This window comes from Aquarana catesbeiana, linkage group LG08, assembly GCF_042186555.1.
Source record: "Aquarana catesbeiana isolate 2022-GZ linkage group LG08, ASM4218655v1, whole genome shotgun sequence".
NCBI lineage: Eukaryota > Metazoa > Chordata > Amphibia > Anura > Ranidae > Aquarana > Aquarana catesbeiana.
Window position 1 is genome coordinate 25,121,489 of NC_133331.1, and position 24,900 is coordinate 25,146,388.

General features: G+C 41.8%; 1 protein-coding gene across 1 annotated transcript in view; it reads right to left on the minus strand.

Moving 5' to 3' along the window:
* Positions 1-24,900, minus strand: part of LOC141106652 (alpha-2-macroglobulin-like) — a 242,068-nt gene that overhangs the window by 95,368 nt on the left and 121,800 nt on the right. Inside the window, exons 21-25 of the mRNA XM_073597595.1 lie at positions 23,848-23,974; positions 11,507-11,628; positions 7,624-7,684; positions 2,242-2,325; positions 94-270 (exon numbers count right to left, since the gene is read on the minus strand). Of these exons, the coding sequence (XP_073453696.1) occupies positions 94-270; positions 2,242-2,325; positions 7,624-7,684; positions 11,507-11,628; positions 23,848-23,974 (571 nt within the window). The remainder of the gene's footprint in view (positions 1-93; positions 271-2,241; positions 2,326-7,623; positions 7,685-11,506; positions 11,629-23,847; positions 23,975-24,900) is intronic.

The following is a 24,900-nucleotide window of genomic DNA, read 5'->3' on the forward strand; positions in this document are numbered from 1 at the left end:
CTTGCAATTTCATTATAAGCATTAGTTAATATGCACAAAAGGATATATAAAGTAAGTAAAAAGAGAGGGGTAATCTGGCCCAGCATGTCTCACCACTGTCCAGGAACCCAATGGCTTTGCTCTTTATCTCAGGTGTCAGCAGATGAGTGTTATGAAGATATTCCAGAATGAAGATGTTGGGGACAAAAAGGACCATATTCTGCTCTCCACACCCATATGGCATGGCAAGAAGACGATCAAGGTTCTCCATGGCTGCACCCATCAGGTCTCCTGTAGGAGAATATCATGAGGCAAATCTTAGTTAGAATTGGTATACAAGAAGGAAGTCGATATGGATGACAAACAGAAAGAGAACTATCTCATCGTTTATGTTACTCAACAGGTTTCTATCCACCCACATCCAATAATCCACATCCAAGTCTGGCTGCAATCTTCTTCAACTTCATTTTTTTTAAATAGCAGCCTGGGTCCGAAATCATTAGAATATTGTCCACCCTACTAAGCAGGCCAGCTACCCCTGACCCAGCTTTTGCCTTGCTGAACCACTGTCTACCTGACCTTACAAAGGCCCAATCGAAACTAGCAATATGCATCATTACAGCTTCTAAACAGACTATCGCGAGGGCCTGGAAATCCTCATCTCTCTGCTCCGTAGAGACTAAAAATGGTGTCACCCAAGCTATGATCCACAGTAAGATGGAGGCGACCAACCTAGATAAGATCCTAAGACACCTGAAACTATGGTATCCATGGGTGGATCATTTCCTCCCTCCATGCTTCAAACCCAGGCTCCTGGAACCTTAAGGTTGCAAGTCCAATCTCCTACGTTAGTTAATCCCTTGCCCTGATACAGAACAGACGGCCTCTCCCTCCTCCCTTGTCATCTCATCCCTCTTTGCTGTTTTTCTTATACTCTTCCTTCTCTTTCTCTTTTTCTTTATTCTTATCATCTTCCTTTTGGTATCTTTCATCTTCCTCTTCAGACGTTATCTGAAGACTTGTGGTCGGGGCCTCTTTGGGTACTCCTCTGAGGCCCTTTCCACGGTCTTTACTGTCCTTTGTAAATTATTGTAATATAACTCCCCGTGCCACGTGCGTCAGATGGGAGTTTATTCTCCTCTACACTTACTCTACTTATTATGTAATATTATCATCTGGTTAACAGGTACAAAAACAACGGTTCATTGTACTACATAATCATTGTATTTCATGCAATGTTTGTTATTATCTACTTCTAATAGAAAAATATTGAACAAAAAAATATAGCAGCCTAACCGAAAAAGACCACAAATGTGCTTTGGCTTTGCAGCCTTAATCATAGCTTAAAGGAAGGCAACATGTACATAAAGTTCCACTTTAAGCCATTGATATGTAATGGTCCATATATGCTTACCAATAAAACTGGTCAATGAAGTTTATAAATGATGTGGATTGATTGCAAATTAAAAATTAAAGGCGTTAGGCAAAGATTAAGGCATTATGGGAGATTTAGAGTGAATGTTGCTAATTATGAGGCTCCTACTGCCTCACAGAAGATGTTCTATTGAACGAAACATAGGTCAGGCGAGGCAAAGAATAGCAGTGACATCTTAGCACTTGTGGAGAGTGTCTGACTGATGTTTTTTCTGATATGCCTGTGTAACTTATCTTTGCTGTAAGTAGATTTGCTATTAAACTCTTGTGCTTTTAATTGAATGCTGCGCGATTAGTTTTTTCTTGTTCCTTCTGGTTTACTGCATGATCGGGTCTGAGGCTCCTATGAGATCAATATATGCATCACTGGTGTCCCTTAACAGGCTGAAAGTTGAGATGGCTTATACCTGAAGTGAGGGGTGAATACTCACTAATGCATGTATAGACCTTGAAAGGTCTTATTATCTGGTAAGAAGATATTTTTGTCTTATCTATCCCTTGGGGAGCACGAGGTGATACACCTATTGTTAATTGGAAGGGCACCCACCTTTTTTCACCTAAGGATTAACTGGTGTTTGGACACTTTCATCACTTTAAACATTTAATGTGTTTTGGATTATGTGAAGGACTTTAACGGTTCATATCCTTTGATAATACCTTGAGGAAAGACTTTATAATATATATCACTATTTTGACAGCACAACATTTTTTTCTTTATTTATTTGATTTTATGGTAATTATGAATGTTTAGAAATAAAGTACTACAGTATACCTACAGTATGTGATTTTATGATAATTTAAAATTGAAGAAGATTCTATAAATCTTACCCAGTACTGTGATATAAGCTCTCTCAGAATTCTCTAGGATTTTTTCTGGAATCTTCAGGATGATTTCCTCTGTCTTTGAATTGTCTGGAATTAAATGATATTCAGTACACCGTCAATGAAAAAGTGCAGTTTATAACATTACTTCCATATTTTAAAGTTTTGGGGACTGTGATGGATCCCCGTACTCAACAAGAGTAGTATGTTCGCCATATAAGCTTTCCTTGTGCAGTACCAGCACGATGCAGGATCCCTTAGCCCACCCAGTCATGGCAAAAAATCTCTGCAATTAAATTCAGAGCTCTTCTCATGCAACGGCAGGGGGGTTCTTGCTATCCCTTTTGGATTTTTACATTATTTTGGGAGATAGGGCACAATTCACTAAAGGTTATCGCATGCGTTATGACGGTCACATGACCACCTTACCCATAATGAAAATGTCAATTCACTATCGCTTCTATGCGGCATTTAGCGGAAACACCAAAAATGAAATACCGCATAAAAAGGCATTAAAATCAATTCACAAAAGGAAATAAATAAATAAATAAATACATGCAGTAATTAAGTTCTTGCGATAGTCTGGCAATGTCAGACCCCCCAGTGATTGGTTTAAAAAAAATAGGTGGGAAAGTGCAAGCTGGAGGTGTGAAGAGTGTCAGAGGAGTGTAGAGTGTGAGGAGTATTATCCATAGTGTTATGGAATTTTTTATTAATGTATTTTGTCAGATGTCCTCCCCCAATGTCAGTTTTGCTGTAATACCCTCATGCGAGCGTATTCGCACATACAGACGTTGGTGGAGGACCATTGGCTGCGGAAACCTTCCCGTGGACACGGCAGATCTGTTTGCTCTTTTTGGGATGATCGTTTATGCCTCACCAAGAGACTGGCCACCTCATGCCGATTGCATTAACGCTCCTAGCAAACGGATCTGTGTACATGGGAACAATAGCATAACCATACAAAAATCATGGCCCACTGAGCCACGATAGAGTACGGCTCGCATCATTGGTAGCAGTGGGAATGTGCAGATCATCGTGTTCAGAGCCATGTAAGTAGTGTTCAAATTGTGAGGCACTTCGTGTCTCACAAGAAGCTGGCCGCATGGCTCTGCACATGACCATCTGCACACATCACTACTGGAATTCTATTTGAATATATACATGTGTGTGATTGGTTCTTTTGAAAGAATACAAGTGTCTGATTGTCTGATTCTGAAGCCACCACCTTCCTTTGTTATTCATGTTTACATTATAAATAAAAGCAGCTGATCATCCTAGGGAGGATTTTGCTAAGCTCAACGTGATACCAGCATCTATTTGTGTTACTTGGAGATAAACAAGCACGCTTTCCCAGCATTATACAAGACAGCTATGATTGTGTTTATTAGCGCATGGAATTATTTGCTTATAGGAGAAGCTTTTAATAATCCACAACAATAGTATCTACAGAGGGGTCCGCCACCAAGATGAAAGGTTCACACTGACCCTTACCACAAAAGATGGACCACTTAATCAAAAGTAGACCTGCGCAATTCGTTTCGTTCCAAATTAGTCTCTTAACGAATTTTGACAAATTAGTTAATTCGGAAATATCCAAATTAATGAAAACTCATTTCACAATTTTTTCACAATATTCATAAAATTTCAATATTCGAAAAATCGAAAGTTTGTAAATTCATGAATTTGAAAGTTCGAAAATTCATAAATTCGAAATTCGAAAATCCAAAAGCCCGAAAGCCCGAAAATTTGAAAATTTGAAATAACTAACTATTAAATTATAGGTATTGGAATTTCCTTTCAAATGTGGCTGTTAGTGAACATAACGAATACAAATTTATCCGAAGATACGAATTATCCAAAATAATGAATGCTGCATCTAAACGAATGGAACATAACAAATTATAAATAATAAACAACAATAATAATAATAATAATAAACTTTTTATTATTATTTATTATGTTCCATTCATTTAGATGCCACATTTGCTATTTCCGATATTTCGTAACTTTGGATAAATTAATATTCATTACGTTCACTAACAGCCAAATTTGAAATTCAAATATCTATAACTTAATAGTTACTTATTATTAGTTAGTTAGTTATTATTTAGAATTTTAAAATTTTCTAATTTTCTTTCTTATTTTCTGATTTTCTTTCTTATTTTTGGATTTTTGATTTTTCGGATTTTCGAATTCTCTAATTTTCGAATTTACCAATTTACCAATCTTCGAATTTACAAATTTACAAAACTACGAATTCTCGAATTTACGAATTGTGATCATAATGAATAACCCGAAAAAAAAATTAAACTTTAACGAACAAATTTTTTGGCAGTGCACATGTCTAATCAAACGCTTTATGAAATATTTTGATTCCAATTCCCCATACATGCAAGATGCTTGATCACTGGATACCAGGCACAATCCACCTCAGGTAGGAATTCACCACACCAATCAATCATTACTCATACAGGAGGTGTATTACTGGCCAGATCACCGGGTGAAACAGAGAGAAAAAATCTAAAGTAATGATTGGTTGGTGTAATGAATTTCTGCCTGAGGTGGATCGCATCTGGTATCCAGAGTTCAAGCATCTCGCATGTATGGGGAATTGGAATCAAAGTATTTCATAAAGCGTATTTGACAACTTTTGATTAAGTGGTCCATCTTTTGCGGTAAAGGTCAGTGTGAACCTTTTATCTTGGTGACGGACCCCTCTATACACTCTTTTGTGTGGACCAACACAGAATTAAGTTTTTGTTGGAGATGTTTTACTCTTAAAATACCTGGACTATGATCAAGGCACAAGCTCTGCATTTTGTGTTATGATATTATTGTTTTCTATATCAGGAGGACTGTGTACGCTGCTTTGCCATACTGTGATTGATATTTTTGTGACTGTATCTAGCACGGGTCATCTGTAGGTTTATGCTATTATCTATAGGATATCAGAAGATATCTAATTGAAATGGAGCCCTTTGGATCCAGTCTCCTGAAATTTAAGGTAATACAGAAGAGGAAGAGAAGATGTCAAGTGGTCCTTTTGAAGGAAAGAACCTTCAAGTTGCGCACATTGCTGGACCAATTCTCTGAAGTTCAGGTTATCTAAGCAATTTAGAACTGAGCTCTAAATCCAATTGATAGGGCACCTTAAGCCCTCTACACAGAGAACTCTACACAATCAATGCCGCGTACACACTATCGGACTTTCCGCCAACAAAACCGTGGATTTTTGTTCAAAGGATGTTGGCTCAAACTTGTCTTGCATACACACAGTCACACAAATGTTGGCCCAAAATTCCAAACGTGAGAACGTGGTGACGTACAAGATGTACGATGAGCCGAGAAAAAGGAAGTTCAATAGCCAGTGCGGCTCCTTCTGCTTGATTTCCGAGCATGCGTGAACTTTTGTGCAACGGACTTGTATACACACGATCGGATTTTCCAACAACAAAGTTATGTTGGCTGAAAATTTGAGAACCTGCTCTCAAACATTTGTTGGCAGAAATTCTAACAGCAAATGTCAGATGGAGCGTACACACAGTCAGACTTTCCGACAACAAGCTCACATCGAACATTTACCGTCAGAAAATCCGACCGTGTGTATGCGGCATTAGTCTAACTACCTTAATTTTTTTTAAGTCGCTAACTACCTAAAATTTTTTTGTTAAGGCGTCATACCAGATGGTCGCTGGTGAGATTGTGGGATGTGAGATGCTTGCGATAACTTACTGCACGGTTGAATGCAGTATTTTTGGATAGAGAACGCATGCAAATTTTTAAGGAGAGTTTCTTGGTGAATATCAGTTTTTCACTCAGTGAATTGTGCCCATAAAGATTGTAACTGGAAGAGGGGAAAGTCAAGGAGACACTTTGGTTGTAGTAGAAATAAGATTCCAAGAAGTGGGACTCCTCATCATAGTGGGAACTATGATGAGGAGATTCTGCTAGAGCCCCCAGGAAATACAGAACTCAGTGGGGTTGATTTACTAAAGGCAGATAGACTGTGCACTCTGCAAGTGCAGTTGCTCCAGAGCTTAGTAAATGAGGTAAAGCTTCACTTTGCAAAGAATACCCGATCACGTGCAAGGAAAATTAAAAAAATTGCTCATTTACTAAGCTCTATTTTCCTTAAGTAAATCAACCCTAGTGTGTACCTTATCTCACTGACATACATAACTGAAATACAACTTTTGGTGGACATTTTAAATGGGATTAACAGCCTTTTTTTACTTTTAACCACCTCAACCCCAGAAGGATTTACCCCCTTCCTGACCAGAGCACTTTTTGCGATTCGGCACTGCGTCATTTTAACTGACAATTGCGCGGTCGTGCGACGTTGCACCCAAACAAAATTGACGTCCTTTTTTCCCCCACAAATAGAGCTTTCTTTTGGTTGTATTTGATCACCTCTGAGGTTTTTATTTTGTGCGCTATAACCAAAAAAAGCGACAATTTGGAAAAAAAAGCAATATTTTCTACTTTTTGCTATAATAAATATCCCCAAAAAATATATAAAAAAACTAATTTCTTTCTCAGTTTAGGCCGATATATATTCTTCTACATATTTTTGGTAAAGAAAATCACAATAAATGTATATTGATTGGTTTGCGCAAAAATTATAGCGTCTACAAAATAGGGGATATATTAATGGCATTTTTATTATTATTTTTTTTATTAGTAATGGCAGCGATCTGTGATTTTTATTGTGACTGCGACATTATGGCGGATACATCGGACACTTTTAACACTATTTTTGGACCATTGTCATTTATACAGCGATCGGTGCTATAAAAATGCACTGATATCTGTAAAAATGTCACCGGCAGGGAAGGGGTTAAACGCTAGGGGGCGATCAAGGGGTTAAGTGTGTCCTAGGGAGTTATTCTAACTGTAGGGGGGATTGTCTCACCACAACATGGCAGAGATCACTGCTCCCCAGGGAGCAGTAGATCTCTGTCATGTGATTAGGCAGAACAGGTAAATACCTTGTTTACATAGGCATCTCCACGTTCTGCCGCTCCGTGATACGATCGCAGGCCACCAGTGGACATCGAGTCCTCGGGACCCATGGGCACGGTCACAGAGTACGTGGCAGTGCGTGCATGCCCACAATGCCGCAATTTAAAGGGGACGTTGTGACATCGTCGTGCGCTGATCGGCAAGGGGTTAAATACTGTTGATGTAAACATCATCCACACATTTTATTATGTGCAAAATCACAAATGCAACAATATCTGTCCAAAACAATAAAACATTTCTTTCTCAAAAGTAACCAATAGGATCCTTGCTTTCATTTGCCATTTATAAAACAAAAGCCAACGTCAGAATAATTGATATGGGCAACACAATCTGTTTCTGTAAACCTGTCCAGATATTCCTCACCTTTTCCCTCCTTCATGCACATCAGAGAGCTAAATGATTTCTCCACCAGGACACCTCCAGGCTGTGAGGATCAGTAAAATAAACATTATATAGTTTGTTGTGTTACATAATAATTTCTCTGCATATATAATAGTTAGACATGTGCACACTGAAATATTTAGTTTCGGAATTTCGTTTTCGTCCGAAAAATACATTTATTTAGTTACTCCTGAAATTCGTTTTTATTTATTTCGTTTTTCCTTACAAAATTGCATTTGTACGAAAATCCAAATTAATTAAGGTCGAATCTGTCTTTGAAGGCTTATGGTGTCTGTCGAATGTTCAAAGAAGATTCGACAGAGCAACTAAACTGTAGGACGCCGCAATCGTACATTTCTGGTCGAATTTTCCGCCTACAAGCTAGCTGTAGTAGAATTCTAATGTTGTATGACAAAAGATTTGACGTTTGTATGTTTGTATGTTTTTTTTTTTTTTTTTTTGTCGTTCATGTTGAATGGTCTACTCTACCCCAACAGTCAGCCAACTTTCACATTTGTTTCTCAATCTCCAAGTGCAATGGCGGGCGCGGTATCCGACGTTGTGTCAGATATTGATATGGCATTATAATATATAATCTATAGTAATAAATCCCCTCCACAACACGGGCAGCCTCTGAGGCTATCACAACACTAGCAACACTAGTATCACTATCAAGTTCACAACACTAAAACAATAGCAGCAGATTATTATGAAAAAGTTAAGTTGAACCGTAGCTTGCTTCACTATTGTTCTGCTGCTGTGCTTATGCTTAATTGCTAAATATTTCAGGTTCTCTGACAAACGGACCAGCTAAGATTGACTGTCTTCTGAAATGATTCAGTGTGTGTGTCTCTCTCTGTTAGCAAATCGTATGTGAAAGTAAGTTGGCTGAACGTGTGTACTTAATTCTAGCTATTTTACTGCCCCTCCTCTTTGGTTACAATCGGCCAATAATATTCGTCATCATTATTTTTATTTTACTTCCCCCACCCAATTCCAGCAGCGATCTTTTCTCTCTATGTCAAATCTTTTCTCTCTATGTTGAATCTTTTCTCTCTATGTAGAATAATCTTGGACTAATAGAGTTAAGGTTAGGCACATTTGACCACAGGTTCGATAGACACAGATTGTTATTGTCAGCGTCATGTCAAATCTCCTATCTATATCGAACTGTTGTAGCAACGAAAATGAAAATAAAGCATTTGTTTATGTCGGATCTTTTGGTTTTTGGATTCTGCGCTTTCGTTATTGTTTATTAAAACGATAACTAAAATACCTGAAATTCGGACGAAAATGCATTTGGACGAAAACGAATGCACATGTCTAATAATAGTTAGGGATGAGCCGAACACCCCCCCCCCCCCCACCGGTTCAGTTTGCACCAGAACATGCGAACAGACAAAAAATTTGTGCGAAAACCGTTAAAGTCTATGGGACGTGAAAAATCAAAAGTATTCATTTTAAAGGCTTATATGCAAGTTATTTCCATAAAAAGTGTTTGGGGACCTGGGTCCTGCCCCAGGGGACATGTATCAATGCAAAAAAAGTTTTTAAAATGGCCGTTTTTTTAGGAGTAGCGATTTTAATAATGCTTAAAGTAAAACATTAAAAATGAAATATTCCTTTAAATATTGTGCCTGGGGGGGTCTATAGTATGCCTGTAAAGTGGCGCATTTTTCTCATGTGTTTTACTGTGCAACAGCAAAATGACATTTCTAAAGAAAAAAATGTCATGTAAACTTGCTCGTGGCTGTAATGTATTGCCGTCTCCCGGCAATATAGATAAAAATCAATGAAAAAAATTGGTGTGGGTCCCCTCCCAGTCTATACCAGGCCCTTCGGGTCTGGTATGGATATTAAGGGGAACTCCACCCCAAATGAAAAAAAGAATGGCGTGGGAGTCCCCCCCAATCCATACCAGACCCTTATCCGATCAAGCAGTAATGGCAGGCCAGGAAAAGGGGGGGATGAGCGAGCACTCCCTCCCCCTCCTGAACCATGGGGAGGGTGCTTTGGGCTCCCCCAAAGGTAGATGGTGGCCAAGATGAAATACAGTATACCGAAGGTGGAATCGGTGCTGCTAATGTGAAATATGCTCTAATGTGTCAATAAAATCATACACAACTGTACAAATACATAAAAAAAGCAAAAAGGCATAAGCAACCATAAAAAAAACACAACACTCTGAAGCAAAAGTGCTAAGTGCACGTGTCAATTGCATAGGTAACCATTACCATAAGGCAAAATGCTAATGTACAATAATACAATGTAATCAAAGTGCTACAGTGATGTCTGTGTAAACATAACATCAAATAAAGTCCATAAATTCATATCAGAAAAAAATCACTTCAGTAATAAGATTAAAGTGTAGTAAGTGCTGCCAAATGTGCATGCAATTGGGCAGTATTTTCGTGCCACACTCGTGCCCCCCTCTTGTGCTGCACTCATCAGATAATACTACCCATCAAAGGGTAACTAGCCTCCACAATGTCAAATGATTGTAAATTAGGTCCTTGCGGTTAACCCCTTCGGTCTCTTCTGTCCCAGTAAGCTCATGAAAAAACAATAATGATGCCTATCGCATGACTCTGTATACCTGTTGTTATTGCCCAAATAATATAGTACACTTATGCCCTGTACACACGGTTGGATTTTCCGACGGATAACAGGAATCCAAATGATTGCAGGCGTTAACAAAAACCAGGAAGTCCGGGTGCTTTCCACAGACCAAAACAGGATGTGACATAATAACGCAATGGCCCCTCCAACGCGTTTCATCACAAAGACAGCCGTCTCTGATGTCATCCTCATGATGAAACACGTTAGGCCGAGCCATTGCGGTGAGCCAGGGAGTGCAGCACAGGAGGGGGGCATGAGTGTGACACGAAGCTACTGCACGATTGCATGCACGTTTGGCAGCACTTACTACACTTTAATATTATTACTGAAGTGATTTTTTCTGATATGAACTTATGGACTTTTATTTGAATTTATGAACTTTATTTGATGATATCATGTTTACACAGACATCACTGTAGCACTTTGATTATACTGTATTGTTGCACATTACCACTTTGCCTTATGGTATAGTTGCACTTAGCACTTTTGCTTCAGAGTGTTGTGTTTTTTATGGCTGTTTATGCTTTTTTGCTTTTTTATTTATTTGTACAGTTGTGTATGATTTTATTGACACATTAGAGCACATTTCACATTAGCAGTGCCAGTTCCACCTACCCTACACTGTATACTGCAAATTTTATATACCTATAACCGACTGTGATCTTTTAGCAATTTGACTTACGTGCCCCAACACATCTAGTTACAGCATGTCAAATTTTGTATAATGGTGACAACAAAAATTTTAGCTATTTCATTTTAATCCCCTTTACTGTATATAACCTTGCCCAGGCTACATAATGGCCCATTTTTTGTCTCAGCGATATAATGGGGGAAAGTATTAGGGATCCAGGATTTATAGTGGAGACCGCAGAGGATTTTCCTTCCCTTATATTTTATGAAATACAAGCTATGGCTTCACATCAAATGCTATTTTGTCATGACAAAAACGATGGCTGTTATCTGTCATTTGCTTTGAACAACAAAACAAACTTCCAGTAGAAAAAAATATTTACTATGTGAATAAGCTTTACATCTTTATCAAATGGAAGTCTGTGTGCTGATGGCTTTGTTTAGGTTGAACTTTGATGGCACCCAAATCCTACCATGTCCTTCAGAATTGCGACAAAATTTTAGCTGGATGTTGTTTAACAGCATGGCAAAGTATGGACACAAGTGAAAAGGAAGGTGGGAAACGTTCTAGATTCTCCAGACGCTATAGAATAAAGCTTGTCTGATGCATACTGACCTGAACAAGTAAAGACTTGACAATTGTATCCGTGCCTCCTTGCTTAGGGAGAATTGAGATCTCGTTTTTGCACAATTCTTTTGTGTCCAGAGCCTCAGTTTTCACTGTGATTTGTACTTGTCCTATAAGGAAGCATAGATGCTCATTACTAGTAAACATAGGCTATCGAATGTAGCTTTTTATATAGCACTAGCATTATCCACAGCATTCTGCAAAACACTGAACTACATTATTAACCTCTCCCCCGGTTTCATCCTGGTCACCACCAAAAACATACACATACATAAGATTGAAGGTGGTATCAAAAGGTTTTGAGACTAGTTTTGTAACACACCAATATGTGGCAGCACAAGGCTGCACCACAGTCACAGGGAGCACCGACCTTAATATATCAGCCAATAAGGAGAAGGGTTAGTGGGACTTTAGATGAGGCAGATGATACGCAGTTTAAAATTTATTGGAATGTTTATTGGCATAGATAACATACCATGACACATTAGAATTGACTGCATAATGGTAATTTCATCTATATACATATCAATGACATAAGAACAATATATATACAGTCAGGTCCATAAATATTGGGACATTGACACATCTAATCTTTTTGGCTCTATATACCACCACAATGGATTTGAAATAAAACAAACAAACGCGATGTGCTTTAACTGCAGACTTTCAGCTTTAATTTGAAGGTATTTACATCCAAATTAGGTGAATGGTGTAGGAATTACAACAGTTTGTATATGTGCCTCTCACTTTTTAAGGGACCAAAAGTAATGGGACAATTGACTGCTCAGCTGTTCCATGGCCAGGTGTGTGTTATTCCCTCATTATCCCATTTACAAGGAGCAGATAAAAGGTCCAGAGTTCATTTCAAGTGTGCTATTTGCATTTGGAATCTGTTGCTGTCAGCTCTCAATATGAGATCCAAAGAGCTGTCACTATCAGTGAAGCAAGCCATCATTAGGCTGAAAAAACAAAACAAGAGCGATAGCAAAAACATTAGGTGTGGCCAAATCAACTGTTTGGAACATCCTTAAAAAGAAAGAATGCACCGGTGAGCTCAGCAACACCAAAAGACTCAGAAGACCACAGAAATCAACTGTGGTAGATGACCGAAGAATTCTTTCCCTGGTGAAGAAAACACGCTTCACAACAGTTGGCCAGATCAAGAACTCTCTCCAGGAGGTAGGTGTATGTGTGTCAAAGTCAACAATCAAGAGAAGACTTCACCAGAGTGAATACAGAGGGTTCACCAGAAGATGTAAACCATTGGTGATCCTCAAAAACAGGAAGGCCAGATTAAAGTTTGCCAAACAACATCTAAAAAAGCCTTCACAGTTCTGGAACAACATCCTATGGACAGATGAGACCAAGATCAACTTGTACCAGAGTGATGGGAAGAGAAGAGTATGGAGAAGGAAAGGAACTGCTCATGATCCAAAGCATACCACCTCATCAGTGAAGCATGGTGGTAGTGTCATGGCGTGGGCATGTATGGCTGCCAATGGAACTGGTTCTCTTGTATTTATTGATGATGTGACTGCTGACAAAAGCAGCAGAATGAATTCTGAAGTGTTTCGGGCGATATTATCTGCTCATATTCAGCAAAATGCTTCAGAACTCATTGGATGGCACTTCACAGCGCAGATGGACAATGACCCGAAGCATACTGCGAAAGCGACCAAAGAGTTTTTTAAGGGAAAGAAGTGGAATGTTATGCAATGGCCAAGTCAATCACCTGACCTGAATCCGATTGAGCATGCATTTCAATTGCTGAAGACAAAACTGAAGGGAAAATGCACCAAGAACAAGCAGGAACTAAAGACAGTTGCAGTAGAGGCCTGGCAGAGCATCACCAGGGATGAAACCCAGCATCTGGTGATGCCTATGTGTTCCAGACTTCAGGCTGTAATTGACAGCTAAGGATTTGCAACCAAGTATTAAAATGTGAAAGTTTGATGGATGATTGTTAATCTGTCCCATTACTTTTGGTCCTTTAAAAAGTGGAAGGCACATATACAAACTGTTGTAATACCTACACCGTTCACCTGATGTGGATGTAAATACCCTCAAATTAAAGCTGAAAGTCTGCAGTTAAAGCACATCTTGTTCGTTTCATTTCAAATCCATTGTGGTGGTGTATAGAGCCAAAAAGATTAGAATTGTGTCTATGTCCCAATATTTATGGACCTGAATATATATATATATATATATATATATATATATATATATACACACATATATATATATATATATATATATATATATATGTGTATGTATGTATGTATGTATGTATGTATGTATGTATGTATGTATGTATATATATATGTAGGAAGGCCAGTATGGTGGCCTGAATTTATGGGAGGAGCCCGGGGGGTATTTAACCAGCCTGCTCACCTGTGGTGCTTGTCGGTTTCCTGTGCGCGATATACGTCACTAGGCCGACTATTCCGATTTCAAGCGTTCGCAAATACTTGGCTCACAAGTTCCCGCATTCGTAATCTCCGTGCTCGAGAGTTTTTGAAGTCCGCGTTTACCGATTCGTTCGCACCACGTGTCTGGCTGGGCTGTCGCAGGTAGGGTCCCCTCGGATTTTTGTTTTTACGTACGTTATGTCATGTCACTAAACCGTGATATCAGAATTACGAATCACTCACAAATTTCACGAACGTACCGCATGTGTATTACTCGCACTGTCATCATGTTACCATTTCGCGTTATCTGAGGAAACCACAGCGACGCAAGCGTCGCTTCATTTCAGACAGGTCTTAATTGTTAAACATGTGTCAGTAAACAGCCAGTGATTCGTAAATGCATAAATCTTTTCGAACCACGTCAGTTCGATACCAATCATTTCTCATTTCTGAAACATTTCTAAATACATTTCTAACATTTCAAACCATTTCAAATCATTTCTCATTTCAGTCACGTACCGCGCTCCGATCCGAATCCAGTTGCACCTAAAAGATGCACCGATTCGCTCCGGTGTGCCCCAGTAGTTACGGCCTCATTTCAGTACATGCTCCAGAGTCACGTCATTATCAGTCGTTATGACTCATCGATTCGTACCTCTGTCATGGTTATCATTTCATTTCCACGTATCACGCTCCGATACGAATTCAGTCGCATGGAAATGCACCGATTCGTCTCGGCGTGCCCCAGGTATTAGCCACATTTCAGTACATGCTCCAGAGTCCGATTCGTAGTCAGTTGCTACAGCAGCACGACCGATTTGCGCCTCTGTCATGGCAAACAATATGTTACACCTGCACTTACCGCGCTCCGCTTCGAATCCAGTCGCATCCTCTATGCACCGATTCGTTACGGCGTGCCCCAGGGCTCGGCCTCATTTCTGAAACATGCTCCAGAGTCTGGATCATAGCTAGTCGCAGGTATCGGGCGACCGATCTGCATCTCTGTCATGGAATTGCTATTATTTCACTCCCACAGAGCATCACCGTTTCGATACCAGTCGCATCCGAGATGCACCGATTCGTCACGGAATGCCTCAGTTGTTTCGGCCGTATCCACACCTATACCAGAGCTCGGTGCGTTGCCAGTCGCAAAATGCGGCACAACCAATTCGAGCCTCGGTCAAGGTAAACATTTCTCTCATTTCGTTTCTTACTGCACTCCGATTCGAATCCAGATGCATCAAACATGCACCGATTCGTCCCGGTGTGCACCAATGTTTTTCAGTTGCCTCATTTCAGTACATGCTCCAGAGCCCGGTTCACGGTCGGATCAGTCACGACACGACCAAGCCGGACCTCTGTCATGGAGTTCACTCATTTCATAATCAAGGCAAACATTTCAAATCATTTCATTGTCACAAGATTGTAAGCACCATATAAGTAATTGCTTCAAGTTAGTCAGCAAACCCTTCATGAACTGTCACCTTTCATTTTCCTCCAGGTCAGTCAAAGTTCAGTAGGTCCACCCTGCACCAGGTTGGACGATATCCCCCCAGGTAAAAAAAAAAAAAAAAAAAAAGTGGGAGAAAATAAGTCGGGTAAGTATGACTCAGGGAATCAAAGAAAAACTTGAAATTTATGTCACCCCCAATAGGTTACAGTCGACCAAAAATAAGAGCTCAAAGACAGGATATTCTCACCAGATCAACCATGTCACAGGCCGGCAGCGAAGACTTCACGGCCCCTCTGTCACCTTCCCCGGTCCCAGAGAGCGGCAGCGTGCAGTCCCTCAGGGGATGGACTATCCCCAAACTGACGGCAGAGCTAAGACGCAGAGGTGTGCCCTTCCCTGCCACAGCGAGGAAAGGCGAGCTGTTCAAACTCCTCTTTCCCTCACCAGCAGCAGGACCCAGTACCCAGCAGGCATCCCTCCAGTCAATATCTTCAGCCATCTCACAACTTCACACGATGGTGTCGTCCCTGTCTACCTCGGTCACAGACGTACAGACCAGGGTGGCACTCCTGGAGGCACGACCGGCCGCGGCTATCCCCGACCCAACCGCAACCCAAACCTTAACACCCCTTCCTGCAGGTACCTCAGGCTGGAGCCCCATTGTCTACCCCTCCCATTTGGTTCCAACCAGCATCAGGAAGGACATTTTGGACGGCAGGGATGTCAACCTGGCCTCTCTCCTTATTTCTGTGCACGATCTGGCAGAAAATAAGGCCTACTCCTGGGGTGACATATCGGTGGTCCTTAAAGCCAAAGACCCCAGACTGAACCGCAAGTTATCCGTCCCAGAATTCACCCTGGCCTTTGGCATGCTGAGAGACGTCCTATGCTCAGCCGCCCCCAGCAGAAGGGAAGAGCTGGACTTATACCTCCACACGGTAGTAGACTTGGGCTACAAGTATGGAGGATTTTCCTTTTACGACTACCACCGTTCCTTTTCCGCAAAGGCTGCTGCCAGACTCACACAGTTCCAAACAACAACAGATTGGAGTCTCATGGACACAGAGCTGTTTTGCCGCCATTTTGCCGGCTTACGCTCACCCCTGTGTGTGATTTGCCAGTCCTCCACCCACACTGCCACCTGGTGCGCCAATGCGACAACCAGACGTCCCTTCGAATTTCCCTCTACCTCCGGTGCACTTCAGGGTCAGTCGGCCCCTGAACAAATGCCTCAGGTGGACAAATTCAGACGCCCAGTCCAAACCGTGGGAGGGGCAGCCATCTGCAATAATTACAATTACAGGTCCTGCAACTTCAGTCAGTGCCGCCTACTCCACATCTGCACCTTGTGCCAAAGAGCGCACCCAAGAAACCTGTGCGAAGTCAAACAACAGAAGAAGGCATGACTAAGCCGGATCAACGTCTTATGGCTAGGACTCTACCTCACCTCACATCCCACCCCCTCCCTGGCCACCTACCTTATCCAGGGCTTCACAGTAGGCTTTTACACCCGCCTCATTTCACTACCCCACAGTACTTATGAATGTGGGAATCTTCGTTCAGCGGCCGTTGACGAACAAGCCATAGATCGGCTCTTACAAGCAGAAGTAGATCGAGAGTACGTCATAGGCCCCTTCACTCAGCCCCCTTTCAGCACTTGGAGAGTCAGCCCTATTGGGCTTGTCAAGAGCAAATTTACAAATAAATTACGTTTGGTGTACGACCTGTCTGCGCCTCATTCTTCCCACATCCCCAGTCTCAATTCCCTGATCCCCTCCAAAGAATTCTCCCTAAAATATTCCTCCGTGGACATGGCAATCCAAGCAGTCATCAAAGCAGGTACAGATGCCTGGCTTTCCAAAGCCGACATCTCGGATGCCTTCAAGCTCTTGCCTATCCACCCATCCCTTTGGTGCTGGCATGGCATCAAGTGGAAGGAGGCATACTATTTTGCCACAAAACTGACGTTTGGTTCGAAGAGTAGCCCTTGGCTCTTTGACACATTTGCTCAGTCCCTCGCTTGGATACTCTTACACAAGGCTCAGTGCCAAGAAGTCATCCATTACCTGGATGACTTCCTACTAATAGAACCACCCAGCAGGCCCCCAGGAGACCTCGACAAACTCAGAGTGGTATTCGGGAATCTCAATGTTCCCATCGCCGAGCACAAAGTCGACGGCCCAGCACACAACATCACCTTTCTCGGGGTCAACTTAGACACCTGCACTATGCAGGCCAGTCTCCCCCTCGACAAACTAACCCGCATTAGGGCGGTCCTTCACAAATTTACCCACACCAAGGGGTGTACCAAAAAGCAGCTGCAATCTCTCCTGGGAATGCTTAATTTCGCCATGCAAATTATTCCACAAGGCCGCACCTTCGTGTCACGTCTGCTGAGATTCCTGTCAGAAACACAAGACCCGGATCAGATCCTGAATCTAGACGCCGCAGCAATAGCGGACCTATCTATGTGGGAGGAATTCCTGTCTGCCTGGAATGGCATATCCCTATTTATACCCATGGTTTCGGCCCTTTCACCCCAGGTGGTGACAGACGCTGCAGCTTCCACAGGTTTCGCTGCAATTTTTGGCCACCAATGGTTTTCAGGACCCTGGCCTCAACAGATACTGTTGATACCTGGCTTTACCCAAACATCTTCCCTCTTCGAACTCTATCCCATAGTGGCAGCTGCACAGCTCTGGGGTTATCATTGGACAGGGCAAACTGTGGTCTTCACCACCGACAATCAGGCCACGGCAGACATTATCAACAAAGGCAGGTCCAAGTCCCTAGCAGTCATGTCCTTCCTGCGCAGATTGGTACAACTGTCTTTACAGCATCAGTTTAACATCCACTGTTCATTTATTCCAGGCAGATACAATTTAGCTGCTGACACACTGTCACGTTTTAATTACACCTACTTTTTCAAACAGGTTCCCAGAGCCGATCCAGTGTCGGCCCCTATCCCTGTCTGGTCACAACTGACCCTGGACTAGTTCAACATTTACAAGGAGCAACACAGCTCATCAATCACTCACTCTCCCATAACACACTTAAAGCCTACCAGACAGCTTGGAAGGCGTTCAATAAATTCCTGACACCCTGCTGCAAAGGACCAACAGATGTCAAACAGGTACTGGCCTTCATTTCATACTGCCACACTCAGCTGGCCTTATCTTACAATACCATTCGGCTATACCTAGCCGGCATACAACATTTCTTGACTCTTGAAGACCCCGCAAAATCTTTACTGTTCTCATCACACGCTATACGAGCCATCCTAAGGGGCATTCAGAAACAACAACCAGCGATTAGCACCAAGCGCTTACCCATTACGGGGCCCATCTTCAGGGATATGTCAACCATCCTGGCTACTTCTCCATTCGGTCTTCTCCCCAGCATGGTCCTACAAGCAGCCATATATTTGGCTTACTACGGGTTCTTGCGACCCGGTGAGTTCACCTGTAACAACCCTGCAGACCAAGTACTGTGTAGACGGCACTTGGTTCGCTACCAAGACCATTTCGTCCTTCACCTCGAGGTTTCTAAAACCCAGCAAACAGGCTCTGGAGTGGACATTCACCTCTACAAAACCAATAACAGCTGGTGTCCAGTCACCGTACTCAACCGTCTCCTGTCACTCCTGCCCGAACAACCGGATACCAGTCCTCTTCTACCATTCCCAGTTAAACCCTTAAGCGCCTGTCAGTTTGTGAAACACATAAGGATACTTCTCCGCAATCTTCACCTTAACCCGAGTCAGTATTCTGGACACTCCTTTCGTATCAGAGCAGCCTCCGCAGCATCCCGCCACGGGGTCCCAGACCACGTCATCAAAAGGCTAGGCAGGTGGAAATCAGCCTGCTTCGCCCGGTATATCCCCAATTCTCAAGTAGAGATGGCACAGGCATTTTCCAAATTGGCTCAATGAATAACTGAAAACCAATAAAATATTATACCCCTACCTGAATGTTTTTGCCCCATTATTTTGGCATACCGGCCATTAGACCAAGGCACACTTTCAGGTCCATTTCATACGGTAAGTCCACACTTCCAGGTCTATTTCCGATGGTAAGTCTTACGTTAACTATAAATGTTATCTATGTCCATATCGGACATAGGGCTCCAACCATAAGTAGGAAGGCCAGTATGGTGGCCTGAATTTATGGGAGGAGCCCGGGGGGTATTTAAGCAGCCCGCTCACCTGTGGTGCTTGTCGGTTTCCTGTGCGCGATACCCACCCTCCCATCCCCATTTCACAGCATTTCTCAACTAATCATTTCTCTTTACAGAATAATCATTTCTTGTACCAGGGTATGCCCCCTTATTTTGGCATACCGGCCATTAGACCAAGACACACTTTCAGGTTCATTTCATATGGTAAGTCCACACTTCCAGGTCTATTTCCGATGGTAAGTCTTATGTTAACTATAAATGTTATCTATGTCCATATCGGACATAGGGCTCCAACCATAAATATATATACACATATATGTATATATATATATATATATATATATATATACCCCAAGTGAAAGTACAACCAAAATAAATACAGTAACAAACTAAGCAGCTGACAGCATAAATGGTGTTCCCACAGAGTGTTAATAATATTTAAAAAAAAACATTATTCATCATATATATAAATACTTATATACTTATGGATGTACTCAAGGTGGATATTCCTTTTCCTCCTGCCCTTACTTTTTTTCTTGCCCTCTGGGTAAAATACTAGATTATATTACTACCCTCTACCCTTCAGGAGCAGATATGCTATGTGTCTTCCCCCGAAGAAGTGGAATATGTCCACGAAATGCATCAAGCTTATTAGATGCTACCACGTTTTTAATATACATTCAATTTCCATCCTGACCTATTTTATTTCTATTGATTATCATATTTAGTACTATTGGCATACATCCCCGGTTACTGCAATGGGTCATTATGCGATCTATAAGTGTGTATATATATATATATATATATATATATATATATATATACACACACACACACACACAGTATCTCACAAAAGTGAGTACACCCCTCTCATTTTTGTAAATATTTTGTTATATCTTTTCATGTGACAACACTGAAGAAATTACACTTTGATACAATGTAAAGTAGTGAGTGTACAGATTGTATGACAGTGTACATATGCTGTCCCCTCAAAATTACTCAACGCACAGCCATTAATTTCTAAACCGCTGGCAACAAAAGTGAGTACACCCCTAAGTGAAAATGTCCAAATTGGGCCCAATTAGCCATTTTCCCTCTCCGATGTCATGTGACTCGTTAGTGTTACAAGGTCTCAGGTGTGAATGAGAAGCAGGTGTGTTAAATTTGGTGTTATCGCTCTCACTCTCTCATACTGGTCACTGGAAGTTCAACATGGCACCTCATGGCAAAGAACTCTCCAAGTAATTAAGGATCTGAAAAAAAGAATTCTTGCTCTACATAAAGATGGCCTAGGCTATAAGAAGATTGCCAAGACCCTGAAACTGAGCTGCAGCATGGTGGCCAAGACCATACAGTGGTTTAACAGGACAGGTTCCACTTAGAACAGGCCTCGCCATGGTCGATCAAAGAAGTTGAGTGCATGTGCTCAGCGTCATATCCATCGGTTGTCTTTGGGAAATAGATGTATGAGTGCTGCCAGCATTGCTACAGAGGTTGAAGTGGTGGGGAGGTCAGCCTGTCAGTGCTCAGACCATACACCGCATGCTGCATCAAATTGATCTGCATGGCAGTCGTCCCAGAAGGAAGCCTCTAAAGATGATTCAAAATAAAGCCTGTAAAAAGGTTGCTGAAGACATGCAGACTAAGGACATGGATTACTGGAGCCATGTCCTGTGATCCGACGGGACCAAGATACACGTATTTGGTTCAGATGGTGTGTGGTGGCAACCAGGTGAGGCGTACAAAGACAAGTGTGTCTTGCCTACAGTCAAGCATGGTGGTGGGAGTGTCAAGATCTGGGGCTGCATGAGTGCTGCCGGAACTGGGAAGCTACAGTTCATTCAGGGAACCATGAATGCCAACATGCACTGTGACATACTGAAGCAGAGCATGATCCCCTCCCTTCAGAGACTGGGCCTCAGGGCAGTATTCCAACATGATAACGACCCCAAAAACACCTTCAAGATGACCACTGCCTTGCTAAAGAAGCTGAGGGTAAAGGTGATGGACTGGCCAAGTATGTCTCCAGACCTAAACCCTATTGAACATCTGTGGGACATCCTCAAACAGAAGGTGGAGGAGCACAAGGTCTCTAACATCTACCAGCTCCGTGATGTTGTCATGGAGGAGTGGAAGAGGACTCCAGTGGCAACCTGTGAAGCTCTGGTGAACTCCATGCCCAAGAGGGTTAAGGCAGTGCTGGAAAATAATGGTGGCCACACAAAATATTGATACTTTGGGCCCAGTTTGGACATTTTCACAGGGGTGCACGCACTTTTGTTGCCAGCGGTTTAGACATTAATGGCTGTGTGTTGAGTTATTTTGAGGGGACAGCAAATTTACACTGTTATACAAGCTGTACACTCACTACTTTACATTGTAGCAAAGTGTCATTTCTTCAGTGTTGGTGTGTACTCACTTTTGTGAGATACTGTATATATATATGTATATATGTATTGCTCTTATGTCATTATGTATATAGATTAAATTACCATTATTCAATCAATTCTAATGTGTCATGTTATCTATGCCAATAAACATTCCAATACATTTTAAACTGTGTATCATGTGCCTCATCTAAAGTCCCACTAACCCTTCATCTTATTCTCATATTTAGGGATAGAGGTGCATACATACATGCCCTTCGTTTAAAGTCCAACAAACCCCTTGTTCTTCATAAGTCAGTGTGCCAAAAGACATCGTCCTGTGTACATCGGGAGCCGTGCAACTGGTGCTATTCTGACCATGTCCACCTCATACAACCCCTGGCAAAAATTATGGAATCACCAGTCCCTGAGGATGTTCCTTCAGTTGTTTATTGTTGTAGAAAAAAAGCAGATCACAGACATGGCCAAAAACTAAAGGCATTTCAAATGGCAACTTTCTGGCTTTAAGAAACACTAAAAGAAATCAAGAAAAATAATTGTGGTGGCCAGTAACAGTTAGATTTATAGAACAAGCACAGGGAATAAATTATGGAATCACTCAATTCTGAGGAAAAAATTATGGAATCACCCTGTAAATTTTCATTAAAAACACTAATGCCGCATACACACGATCGGACTTTACAGCATACTTGGTCCAGCGTACCGGATTTCGTCGGACAATTCGATCATGTGTGGACTCCAGCAGACTTTGTTTTCTCAAAAGTTTGACGGACTTAGATTTGAAACATGTTTCAAATCTATCCGACGGACTCGAGTCTGGTCGAAAAGTCCACTCGTCTGTATGCTAGTCCGACGGACAAAAACCCACGCTAGGGCAGCTATTGGCTACTGGCTATGAACTTCCTTGTTTTAGTCCGGTCGTACGTCATCACGTATGAATCCGTCAGACTTTGGTTGTCGGAAATTCCGATCGTGTGTACACAAATCCGACGGACAAAGTGCCACGCATGCTCAGAATAAATAAAGAGATGAAAGCTATTGGCCACTGCCCCGTTTATAGTCCCGACGTACGTGTTTTACGTCACCGCGTTCAGAACGATCGGATTTTCCGACAACTTTGTGTGACCGTGTGTATGCAAGACAAGTTTGAGCCAACATCCGTCGGAAAAAATCCTAGGATTTTGTTGTCGGAATGTCCGAACAAAGTCCGACCGTGTGTACGGGGCATTAGAGGTGCCTCTCTTCTCTTTTATACTCTGGAGCTCCTGCTGGATTTTGCTTCCAATCCCCTTGTGGAGGCTTCCATCTGTGGATGCACATTTTATGGTTACACAACTTATTACATTGCTATGATCTTTTTATATGGACTATAAACAGAAGAACTTATGAATAAATGGTTGTGGAACAAATTATTTGAATTTCCATTATTTCTTATGGGGAAATTAGCTTTGATATACAGTACGAGTGCTTTGGATTACAAGCATGTTTCTGGAACAAATTATGCTCGCAATCCAAGGTTTTACTCTACTGTATAGTAACCTACAGCGAACACTTAATATATCAACATAAGAGCATTTCAGTGGTGAAGGGATTTGAACCTGTGGGAAGTTGCCCTGTAAAGCACTCAGCAGAGATACAAAGGTGAGGGAGTCTGACTGTTGGATAGTGAGACCCACAAACTGCATTGAGTGAACATAGCAAGGAAACCCCTCTGCACATCACCTGTAAAGAGTTAATTTTTACACTTAGCACATTCTTATTGAATTTAGCTATATAAAACTATAAAATGCGTTAACTGAGAATTTGAGATGTTTTACTATAAATTCCATGCTGGCCGATGAGCCCAAAGAGGGACTCTCAGCACATTTACCTATTCCTACTGAATTCTTTAGGATGACATCTTACCCAAAACTTTGGCTTTTAGGTTCCAGAAGAAGGTTTCACTCTCATCTGCACCTATACAGCTGCTGTGGTGACATTCTTCACATGGCATTTCCTCTAAGTCACTGCTGATGTCCAGTGTGGTCTGAATCTGGAAAAAAAAACACACTTTTTTTATAGCAGGCTTGGCACTTGTTCTCAATTAACCATTTTGCGTCTAAAAATACAAGCTACTGTTGTAGACACCTTTCATTAACCACTTCAATACCAGGCACTTAGATACCTTCCTGCCCAAGCCAATATTCAGCTTTCAGCGCTGTCGCAATTTGAATGACAATTACGCGGTCATACAACACTGTACCCCAATTTTTTTTTATCATTTTGTTCCCACAAATAGAGCTTTATTTTTGTGGTATTTGATCACCTCTGCAGTTTTTAATTTTTGCGCAACAAATAAAAAAAGAGCGAAAATTTTGAAAAAAACAAGTTTTTCTTTGTTTCTGTTAAAAATTTTTGTAAATAAGTATGTTTTCTTCTTCAATGATGGGCACTGATATGGCTGCACTGATAAGGCGGCACTGATGGGCACCGATGAGGTGGCACCAATGAGGTGGCACTGATGAGGTGGCACTGATGATGGGCACTGATAGGCGGCACTGATGGACACTGATAGGTGGCACTGGTATGCGGCACTGATGGGCACTCATAGGCGGCACTGATGGGCACTCATAGGTGGCACTGATGGGTACTTATGGATGGCACTGATAGGTGGCATGGGCGAGCACTGATAGGTGGGCACTAATGGGCACTGATGGGTGGCACTGTTGACACTGGTGGCACTGATTACATTGATGGGTGGCATTGCTGGGCATCACTGATTTATAATGGTGCCAGTCAGTGCCCATTTGTGGGCACTGATTGGCACAGATTGGGCACAGACTGGGCACATTGGGCACATGTGGATGGCCATGGGGTACATACCTGGCCATCCACATGTTGTCTTCTTCCCTGGTGGTCCTGGCGGCTTCCCTGGTGATCTAGTGCGGGCATCCGAGGGGGGGCTGCGCTGATAAACAA